Here is an 11,606-nt window from a genome sequence, read left to right as displayed (position 1 = left end):
CTGTATTGAGGTTGAGCAAGGTGGTATCCCTCCAAAAAGCCCGTTCATGCACTGGGGAGACCAATCTCTAAGATATCTTTTCTAAGATTTCTTTGGTTTGCTGTACTAGAGAGTAATATTTGTGGGGTTTTATTTCTTCAGATCTGTACTCCATTTTGCTACGTTCAATAATCCTTTCCCTTTGCCCTCACCAGTGGTTCTACAGTGCTGGGCCTCTGGCCTGTTCAGGGCAGAGGTTTTTGACTTAGCTGTGTGTTGATGTAACTGTCAGCTCTGTCATGAACTGGACAAATGAGTTACAAAAGCTGTTTTCCCATGTTTACCAATCTCCTTATCTGTAAAAGTCCACTGATGGCAGCTACTGTGCAGCATTGTGGAGAGAACTGAGTGAGAAACTGAAGTGCTTGGCACGCAATGGCAGGCAGTGTTCTAAATATTACAGATATTCATCATAGCGCTCTCTCTCCCCAGCCGACCAGCATTTCCTCTCATGGACCAGTCTACTTTTCTCCCTGGTTCCTCAGTTTCCCCACTGGTAAATGGAAATGGCAATCGTGTGATGGTCACGTTGTCAATTTGATGACTTTTTAATCACCCAGGAGACACATCTCTGGGCATGTATTTGAGGACATTTCCAGAGAATTTTTACTGAAGACAGCATTAAATGTGAATGGTGCTGTCCCATGGGTTGGATCTGAACCTGAATAAAGAAGAAGAGGAGGCAAGCTGTTTGAGCAGTCTCTTGTACTCTGGCCACCACATGTCCAGAAACTCTTAACCTTCACACTTGACTTACTTCTTGTCAGTTATTTTTCTCATAGCAACGAGACAGTAACTAAGAGGATGCCATCAACCCGGAGCTGTGCATGTAGCACCTGGTCTAGTAAGTGCTGAATACTGGAGAATGAATAGAAGTTACTTCTTTGGACAGTTTAAGGGTTAGATGAGTATAGACTTCCTCTACCCTAAAATCAAAGTTATTCTTTGGGGGAAAAAAATCTGACAGGTTAATTGCATTAGTCAAAAATATAGCCATCCAGGCTGGAGAGATTGTTCAGTGATTAAGAACACTTGTTGCTCTTGCAGAGGACACAAGTTCAGTTCCCAGCACCCACATGATGGTTTACAAACATCCATCAGTTGGGATCGGATGCTTTCTTCCGACCTACTTGGGCATCAGGCATGCACATAATACATTATATATATATTGCATATATATATGCAATCAAAACACACATATGTACATTTTTATAACAATAATGTGAAGGGGAAAAATCTGGGCTTAGTAGCTTCCACCTTCAGTCCTAGGACCTTGGAAGCAGAAGCAGGATGATAAAGCAGATTAGAAAATTCAAGAACCATGGGAAAATATCAAAATATGCTACATAAAAGTTGTGGATTCCAAGAAGGAGGGAGAGGAGGAGAGGAGGAAATCCATTTCTGAAATCCCTGTTAAAATTAAACTGGTTTTGGAAGCAAGGTGTCTGAGGCCTGGACTCAAGCCTGCAAACTTCTTGTCATGGATTGCTGCCGCCATGCCTGGCTTTCCAGTTGAATTCTTAAGCCCGACTGAATGTGTCTCAAGGCACTGCCATAATTCGGGGACAGCATCAGGATGATGAGTAGCATCAAATGTTTAGTGTCCATTAAACATTAGTATCATCTTCTGGGCAGGACAGAAAATGATGGGCATTGAAATTTCCCTTGTTGAACAACAACCAGGATGTGTCTCAGCTATTTTTCTTTCTATTTCATTTCCTTGGTTAGTTGAATACTAAATGTAACATCTTTTAATAATCCTACTTGAAGTAAATACTGGATGATAGTTATTGTCCCATGAAGCTCAAATAAGGTTTTGGTTGATTTATTTGCTTGTCATTTATGGTATGTTTTATAAAATATAAATAGCATAAACAGACTGGATGTGATAGGGTTATTTGTGAGTGTAAAATGTAGATGACATGGGTTAAAGTACATTAATATTTATACCTGAACATATGATAGTACAGGGTAACCTTGGGACAATTGATTTTGTTGTCCACTTTAGCCTCCTGAAAGAATGAAGTACAAGTGTGTATAAGCCCGAAAACTATTCTACTCTTAGCAAGATCAAGTGTTTAATGTTATTTTTATCTAACACAAAACAAATCATGTGACATCATTATCAAAAGTATGGAGAAAAATTCTGTAGAGACCTATCTAGAAGAATAATAAGGCCACTTCTCAGCCTCATCCATGTGCACCTTGGTCTTTATGGGATGCAGATGTTTGAAGGGTCAACTTCCCTTAAGATGGTGACATCAGCAGGTGTGGAGGTTTGCATGCGAACAGCCCCCACGAGCTCATATATTGGAATGCTTAGTCACCAGGGAATGGAACTGTTTGGGAAGGATTAGGTGGTATGCACTTGTTGAAGTGAGTGTGGCCTTGTTGGAGGAGGTGTGTTACCAGGGGTGGGGGCTTTGAGGTTTCAAAAACCCACCCCAGTCTCAGTCTCTCTCTGCCTGCTGCCTGTGGATCAGGGTGTAAATCTCTCAGCTCTTCTCCAGCACCATGCCCACCTGCTTCTCTTCCTGCCAAGATGACCGTGGACCAACTCTCTGAAATTGTAAGCAAGCCCCTAATTAAATGCCTTCTTTTATAAGAGTTGCTTTGGTCATGGCCATTTCACAGCAATAGATCAGTGACTGAGATACAGGCATAAACAAGATTTGCTCTTTGGTAGTTCTACATGCAGGAACCTCACTGTTCTCTGTAGAAAATTTTCTTCACAAAACCACAAATACAAGCCAACTCTCATAAATAATGTTCACTGGCTGGCAGTCCTTCATGTTCTGATAGGATCGCTTTAGGTTAAATCACGAGCCCCCAAACAATAGCAACCCCATTTTACAAAGGAAAAATCGAGCCTAAGAGGTATTAGAAAATAAATCTCAAGTCACTGTTCCTAAAAGTGATGCATGATCCATACTCAATTCAAATAGTACTATTTTAGAAGTTGTAAGCACTTTCTATAGGTCAGTTCAGTGACAGATACCTGCATTTTATAGACACTTTCGTGGGACAGTGAGGATAAGGCTCTGATGGGAAGATCCTCTGTATTTTCATTTTAAGTCCTTTCTTCTTCAAGTTAGTGTTCTCTTTGCCATTTTGCAGAAGTGTGCCTTGAGGTATTTTTCTGTTGACTTTTCTGCTTATACTGGAAGATAACACTTTTGATGTTAGGAACCAACTTCAAACAAGACAAAAGCCCATTCTGTCAACTTCTGTATCACATAGGCATCTTGTCTAGAAATGGCACATGTAAGAACCAGAAAGAACTGCTGGCCCATCTAACCACACAGGGAGAAAGATGGAAGGACAGGCTCTGTTAAGAGCACAAATCCCAAGAGGTTTCCCTTTGTATCCGGATCCTCTGCCTCTGGCTTCCACTTACTGGATTTCTCCACGTAGTTCATGATAGGCAGCCTGTGGCACCTAGCAGAGGAAGAACTGCCCCATCTCCACAGATTCAAAGCTGAAAATTCAAGGAAGCACTCAAACTGGCTTACCCGACAGGCTTGGGGTCCCTACAAGGTGTGGGGGTTCTGTGAGTGACACTTGGAGCTAGGGAAAGACCAGTTCCCAAGGTGTGTAGTCATAGGGAAAAGCAGGATGCTAGGCAGACAGAACAAATGTTAGAACAGGTGCTTTAGTTCTATTTTGAATAGGTAACTTAGAAATAGATGATTTGGGCCGTCTTAAAGTGAAGGATCAGTAAGCTGGGGACTTAGTTCAACTATGGTGCTGGCCTACCACATACAGGCCTCATCACTGAAAAGCAATGTGATCGTACTGAAAAAGATTAATGATTGACAGCATTTCAAAGAAATTAAATTTTATGCATTCAGCTGTTGCATGTTCAAGCTGGTGTGGGCATAGCATTCTTAGTCACTGGAAAGTTTCTTCCCTGTCCCAGTTTTAGAGGCTACTTATTTTTCTTTGTCACTTCTTACTAATTATTATTCACCTTCCCTTATAGTGAAGATAGATCTGAAAATTGGAAAGGATCGATAACCCACAGTGCAGTAATCCAACAGAGTATGCTCGCTCTCTTTCTGAGTCTTATTTGTTATCGCATGCAAGTTGATAGATTTTAAAGTTATTTTACCCCTACTTCCTGCAGTTGAGGGTGCTGTGAGTCAGGGAAGGCAATAAACTTCATTCACAGGCCTTTTGATTAAATGGTTGATCTGCTCAAGACAACTAAAGAAAATATGGGTTTATGTGTAATGTGGAAAAGCTCACAAAAACATAACGTCAGAAATCAAAGTTCAGCCTTCAGAATGTGGAGGAAGCAAGGGCCTCTGTCTTAAGCCATGACGGGTTTGCATCATACATATTTCCTGAAGGTTCACATGCTACAGGTTTGGTTTGCTACTATTGGGAAGTATGGACAGTTTGGAGCATGCATGTGGCACTTTTCACCTTTGAGGAGTCTATTGGGTGTGGCACCCTGCCCCCAACACATACCCGGCTTCCTGCTCAAATACACATTTCTGCTATTATGGTCTGTTTCTCCTTTGAAACTGTGAGCCAAAATAATCTTTCCTTCATTTCAGCTGATTTCTCAAACACAATGTTTATTTCAGTTCCTATTACTCATAAATATGTTCAGATTTCAGTCCCCAGCCGTAAAAATCCTGAAAGGCAAGAGAAAAACTGCGTGAGCAGACAAAGCAACCATCAGAACCAGATTCAGAGATGGCATGAATCAGAATGACCAAATGGGGAATTTAAAGGAGTTGTAACTAATATTCTAAAGAATCTAGTGGTGGAAAATAAACAGGACATAAGCACAGAAATAGGACTCCATGAAGCACTTAAGAGGAAATGCACAACAGAACAAACACCAGCAAAAAATGACTGCCTTCCACAGACTGGCATGGTCAAGAACTTTGATCCAGGAGCTTGAAAATCAATCACTTGGAAAATGTATAAATTAAAATGAAACACAAAAAAGATGATAAGGTAGAATAGAATATTCAAGAACCATGGGAAAATAACAAAATATGTTACATACAAGTTGTGAATTCCTAGAAGAAAAAGATAAAACAAAATATTAGAAATAAGAATGCTTTGGAATGAGCCAAGATTAATGACACCAAACCACAGATCCAGGAGCACCAGAGAACACTAAAGAAGATAGAAATCAAATAAACAAAACCAAAGCCAACAAAGAAATCCCCACATGCAGCCATACCTCATCCAAACCGCAGAAACCAGCACCTAAAAGAATGGAGTCAGTGTTTGCATGACAGCCACCACTACCTCGGTCATGGTTTCTCGCCCTCCCTTTTTCCATAAATCTCAGACTTGGCTCAGTCATAATTGATTTCCATATGAACATAAAAAACACAGCTAGCTGCAATTTAATACTTTAGACTTTTGGTTGCAGATTTTAAATTCTTCTTCAGTTTTTGGAGGCAATAGAGGTCCCGGAGGAAGAGATTAAATAGAGGTTGTTCAGAATCAAGAGCTCACCTCAGTCTAAGTCAGGTGTGGAGGAAATGTGAGTGATGCATGAATGTGGAGCCCACTTCTTCAGAAGGAGCAGTTTGCAGGGCTCTTTATTCTGAGGTCTGCGGGTGGACCAGGCAGTGATGTTTGCTTCCACCCTGAATCACTTGGAAGAAAAAGGAGTCATTTGTGTAAACCGTAAGTAGTACGCTTCTATTTGTGTGTGTGTGTGTGTGTGTGTGTGTGTGTGTGTGTGTGTGTGTGTGTGTGTGACCTTTCTATTGGATGGTGGTATTTGAATATGAAAGTGTCCCCCGTGGACTCATTATATTTGAACACTTGGTCCCCAGCTGACAGTGCCATCTAGGAAGGTTATGGAACCTTTAGGGGGTGAGTCTTGGTAGAGGAAGGGCAGGTTTTAGGCTATAAACTTGAGGTTTATAGCTGCTCCAACTTGCTGTGCTCTCTGCTTCCTGTGTGGGATGCAATGTGATGGGCTAGCTTACTGCACCGACGGCTTCCCTATCTGTTTCCATGTCTGCCCCACCGTGATGTGTTGTGGGATATTTGTACACTGTGTGAAAATTTATTGCTGTGATTGGTGTAATAAAAAGCTAAACATCCGAGCGCTCCCCGCCCAGCTTGCGTAAGTTCTCGCCCGGGTACTACTTCCGCCCTTCGGCTCTCTTAGCAGCACCATGGTGCTTGGCAAGAATAAGCGCCTGACAAAAGACCGCAATAAGGGAGCCAAGAAGAAAGTGGTTGATCCATTTTCGAAGAAAGACTGGTATGATGTGAAAGCGCCTGCGATGTTCAATATTAGAAACATTGGGAAAACACTAGTTACGAAGACTCAAGGAACCAAAATTGCATCTGATGGCCTCAAGGGTCGTGTGTTTGAAGTGAGCCTTGCTGATCTACAGAATGACGAAATTGCATTTAGAAAATTCAAGCTAATTACTGAGGATGTTCAGGTCAAAAACTGACTAACTTCCATAGCATGGATCTTACCCGGGACAAAATGTGTTCCATGGTCAAAAAGTGGCAGACCATGATTGAAGCCCATGTTGATGTCAAGACAACCGATGGTTATTTGCTCCGTCTGTTCTGTGTTGGTTTCACTAAAAAAACGCAACAACCAGATACGCAAGACCTCCTATGCACAGGGCCAGCAAGTCCGCCAGATCTGCAAGATGATGGAAATCATGACCCGAGAAGTTCAGACAATGACTTGAAGGAAGTGGTTAATTGTCCCTCGCGCTCTGTATTTCTCGCCAGCAAGAAATCATACACGGGACACTCGGATCCTTCTGCAGACAAGCTTTAATGCATCTTGTGAGGGGAGAGCATAAGCTTTCCAGAGCGGAGACTAGAGCGGAGACACTAAACCAAGAAAACCATCCCTTATAAAGGCTGACCAGCCACCTGGGACGTGTTACCCTATGAATGGCTTTAGCTCCTCAGGCCAAAATGAGCCACGGGATAGGCAGAGATCAAAGGAATGGAGATTACCCAGCGCCTGTGAAGTAATTTACATCTTGGTGTCTTCAGGCACCTATTATTGTAATGGAGGATGCAGGAACCGGCTTCCTACATATCCCCCTTTTTTTATTAATTAATGATAAGGCTTTATATTTTTACAAGCAAATAGGTCACCCATATGTTGAGGGATAGAGGTAGAGGTTGTACCTTCCCAAAATCAAACATTAAGACTGTGTACGGGAGTCACCATCAGGCTGTTAGCTTGACCCGAAGTACTCTCGACCTTTCCTCTGCCGTTTTTCTGGGAAAGGGATTCTCGGGGCAGGTAACCCTTATGCAGGTCAACGTACCTCCCAGAGAAGCCTGCATAATAGGCAACTCTGTGCGATGCCTTTGCTCAGCATCCCTCTTTGGGCTGCCCAGACCAGACACTCTACCCTGTGCAATGAGCCTAGGCTCCGGGTGTGCAAGAGCTGTCTGGCCGGCGGCCTATTGCTAAAGCATAGTTAGCCAAAATATAAGCGCTTGGGCGGTCTCTTGGTTTGAGCCCTGGAGCTTACATGCCAGTCAAAAGTAACAGCAATCCGCAAGCGGCTGCATCAAACAATTTCACCCCCACCCCTTTTCTCACAGACCAGCCAAAAATAACAGCAATCCGCAAACGGCTGCATCAAACAATCACACCCCCACCCCTTAAGCAGTGACAATCTCTCCGCCAAGGGCAGGAGTTAATCTGGATAACAATAGCGGCTCTCAATTCCCGAGGAGTGGGTGGAGTTTCGACTTTTGAAGGTCTGAAGGGGCTCTTCGGGTGAGTCTTTCTGGGATCCACAGAGGATTTTCTTCATCCTGTGGAAAAACACATATCGCTCCCCTGGATCTTATGAGAATAGGATCCGGGCCTCTCCAAAGACCAGTTAAGATATCTTTCCATTTTACCATTTCCTTTTGGCCTTTTAGGTTTTGAGGTGAGACGCTTGGCCCGAGCGTCAATGTTTATGAGGCTTTAAAGCCCCAGGCATTCCAGGCCTTTAAGAAGTGTTGAATAGCAGGCACGGCCTTTTCCCCTATCAAAGACTGGGAAAGCCATCTGTAATTTTCTCCGCTCCTCTGATGGTAAAAAGGAGTCGGTACCAAATAGTGGGGGTGCTGATGGAAGCACACCCGCTGGCATTTTTGGCAGCCGATATCTATCGGGGTGGTATCGTGCTGCTTCTTTCTCTAGCTCTGCTTTCTTGCTAGAGTCTAAAATCTCAGAGTCTGAGCTGCTCAGCTCCAAGGCTTTCAGTTTCGTTGTAGGGCAGAGGCTAGGTTTTGAGTCCTCATCTCTCCTAAATTTACCGGGGTGTGACCGGCCATTCCCTATTCTCTCTCCCTCCTTCTCTGTCTCTCCCTCATCCAGCTGAGCTGTTCCTTTTAAAACCCCATTTCTTGAGCTTTTAGAGTCATCAGAGCTATCAAGATTTAAAGCTTTAAACTTATTTATAGAATTATCTAATAAATTATTTACTCCCTTGTTAGTAGACATCCCAGGAGGTCCTTTTTTCTTATTTATTGTTGTTTCTCTTAACAAATTATTCACTCCCTTGTCACTAGACATCCCGGGAGGTCCTTTTTTCTTATATTTTATTGTTAGGCGCGCCCCATCTCTCACCACATTCGGTTTCTGATATGTAATTCTGGACTTCTTTAAGATTGCTACAACAGTGAGAAAAGTCAAAATAGCTCCTAGTAAAAGCATAGAAGCCTCTATATTAACCTCCCACAATAGCAACATTCCCAAGCCAAAGTCCAGAAAAATCATACCTCTCCGAATTTACCACCCTGTAGTTCTGAATCCACCTCGTTAGAGGGGTCTCCGCGGTGCTGGAGATGTTCATATGTTCCCGGGTTTCGGCACCATATGTCCCGCGCGCTCTGTATTTCTCGCCAGCAAGAAATCATACACGGGACACTCGGATCCAAGAAAACCATCCCTTATAAAGGCTGACCAGCCGCCTGGGATATGTTACCCTATGAATGGCTTTAGCTCCTCAGGCAAAATGAGCCACGGGATAGGCAGAGATCAAAGGAATGGAGATTACCCAGCGCCTGTGAAGTAATTTACATCTTGGTGTCTTCAGGCACCTATTATTGTAATGGAGGATACAGGAACCGGCTTCCTACAGTTAATAAATTGATTCCAGACAGCATTGGGAAAGACATAGAAAAGGCTTGCCAGTCCATTTATCCTCTTCATGATGTCTTAGTTAGAAAAGTAAAAATGCTGAAGAAACCCAAGTTTGAATTGGGAAAACTCATGGAGCTCCATGGTGAAGGAGGTAGTTCTGGAAAAACTACTGGTGATGAGACAGGTGCTAAAGTTGAACAAGCTGATGGATATGAACCACCAGTCCAAGAATCTGTTTAAAATCCAGATTTTTAATAGTCACAAATAAAAAGTCTTATTTGTGACGGAAAAAAAAAAAGCTACACATCCAATAGCTAAGCAGGAGATACAGGCAATACTTCCAGGCTAAGAGAGAGAGGGGGGGGAGGGAGGGAGGGAACTCTGGGGAGAAGAAGGGGTAGAGTCACACCAGCCAGACAGGGAGGAAACAGGAGGTGCAAGATGGAAGAGAGGTAATGCCAAGAGATAGATTACTATAAACGGGTTAGGTTAAGTTGTAAGAGCTAGTTAGGAACAAGCCTAAGCTATGGGCTGAGCTTTCATAATTAAAAAGAAGTCTCCATGTATTATTTGGGAACTAGCTGGCAGGACAGAGAAAGCCTCACTGAACCCTAAGCCAAAACAAACCCTTTCCCCCAAAAGCTGATGTTTGGCAGGGCATTTCATCACAGCTATAGAAAAGAAGCCAGTTCACATGGACTAGAAACAATTTACTAAGGCAAATGTATTGCCTATTAACCAGGTTTTTCTAACACACACACACACACACACACACACACACACACACACACACACCCATTCCCAACAATTTCCAAGTATGCAACTATATGTTACTGATGTACAGATTGTCATGCCACAGGTCTCCAGAGCTACCCCAATCCTGAATGACTGTATTCACCCCTGTGGTTTGAATGTGTCCCCCAACTTACATTCGCTGTGATGCTCTTCAACTTACAGTCAGATTATATACAAATAAAATCATTGAAAATTGAAAATATTGTTAAGTATTCTAGTCAGCTAAGAGTTACTATAACGAAATACCTGATGTAACGTAAGACAGAATGTTTATTTCGCTTCCAGTTTGGGCGGTTTGGAGGCATGGTGCCCAAGACTGCCTGGTGCTGGTAAAGGCAGCAGATGGAAGTCCTGGGAACACGTGCTACCATGAGCAGTCAGATTTCAAGGCAGGAAGTAAAGTGAGAGGCTGGGTCCCCCATTATCTAACGAGGGTGTGGCCAATAACATAAGACCTCACCTGCATCTCCCAATGCCACCACCTTGGGGATCCAGCTATTACATAAGGCCCTTCAGGGGACACACATCCAGACCTCAGCAGGAAGTCAAATGCATTGGATATAAGCCACCAAGAGTCATTTCTTAGCCTGGCCTACCTTTCCTGTGCTCAGGATTTACACTACTTTTAATATAATTTATTTATTTTATGTGCATTGATATTTGCCTACATGTATGTCTGGGTGAAGCTGCTGGGTCTGTTGGCATTCTGGCATAATGCTGCCCTGTCCCCTGTCAACTTGCTGTTGACAGGCGGTGAACACATCCTGTTCACCAGCATTCAGGCAAATACTTTTTCAACCCAGGGGCTCTATGGAGTACATCCCTATGTCACGTGCCACAGAGTGGGAGGTGCAAGACTATCAAACGTGCCCAGGTGGTAAGAAACAACACCCAGACACATCCACACCCCCAGACTCAAAAAGAAGACTCACAGAACAGATTTCAATACATTCCTTACTGTTAATGCCCTCAGAAATTAACCATCTGTGTCTCCTGGGTATCAAGATGATGCGGTGGTGATGGGGAAGGAACAGGTGCTTTAAGGTTTGCTTTTGTGAAGATAAAAAAGCTAACTGGTAATAAGAAGAAAGAGCCTTGGGGTGTATAAAAGAATGAAGCATATTCTAGATTCCTCTTTCTAGCTATGTTACTGTCCATAATGTAAACATGAAGGGACCAGCTCCCTATTTTGGCAGCCATAACAGCTTGTCTGACCTTGTCCTAGTCACTAGAAAGTCAGATCCCTGCCTCGTGGCAAGGAACCAATCAGAAGTTAACTGGTGGCGTTATGCTTTACGGATCTGGGTGTGCTTTATGGACAAGTGCACAGCATAGCAACCACCCTGGGAGGGCTATGGGCCATAACAACCAATTGGCCAATCAACACAGGGCAAGCCCTCCAAGCCTGGAGGCACACCAATCCTGAGCCTGTGCGTACCCCTAGACACTTCCCTTACGCTGCCCTATAAGATCTCTCTGCAGCCCCTTCGAGCTGTCTTTGCTAGCCATCCGCCATGGCGTGTGGGTGAAAGACCCGAGCTAACATGGGGTTAGGTTAGCTTGTTAAACAACAATAAAGCCTCATGCAGTTTGCAGCAAGCTCTCGAATCTGCCTGGTGAATGGGGTGACCGAGGTCCTGGGCTAAGACCCTGGAAGCCT

General features: G+C 43.4%; 1 protein-coding gene across 1 annotated transcript; it reads left to right on the top strand.

The window, feature by feature from the left end:
- The first annotated feature begins 6,197 nt into the window (after positions 1–6,197).
- LOC100769276 (40S ribosomal protein S3a-like) lies at positions 6,198–6,485 on the top strand. The gene has a single exon (XM_035441663.1). It carries the CDS (start codon positions 6,198–6,200, stop codon positions 6,483–6,485), a length of 288 nt encoding a protein of 95 aa, XP_035297554.1.
- The last annotated feature ends 5,121 nt before the right edge of the window (positions 6,486–11,606 follow it).

The sequence above is a fragment of the Cricetulus griseus genome, chromosome 3 (genome assembly GCF_003668045.3).
Source record: "Cricetulus griseus strain 17A/GY chromosome 3, alternate assembly CriGri-PICRH-1.0, whole genome shotgun sequence".
NCBI lineage: Eukaryota > Metazoa > Chordata > Mammalia > Rodentia > Cricetidae > Cricetulus > Cricetulus griseus.
The sequence above is the reverse complement of the archived record's forward strand: the minus strand, read 5'-3'. Positions and strand labels throughout refer to the sequence as shown.

Excerpts from the sequence above, each read along its gene's own strand:
- LOC100769276 (XM_035441663.1), top strand. The coding sequence starts at position 6,198 with ATGGTGCTTGGCAAGAATAAGCGCCTGACAAAAGACCGCAATAAGGGA.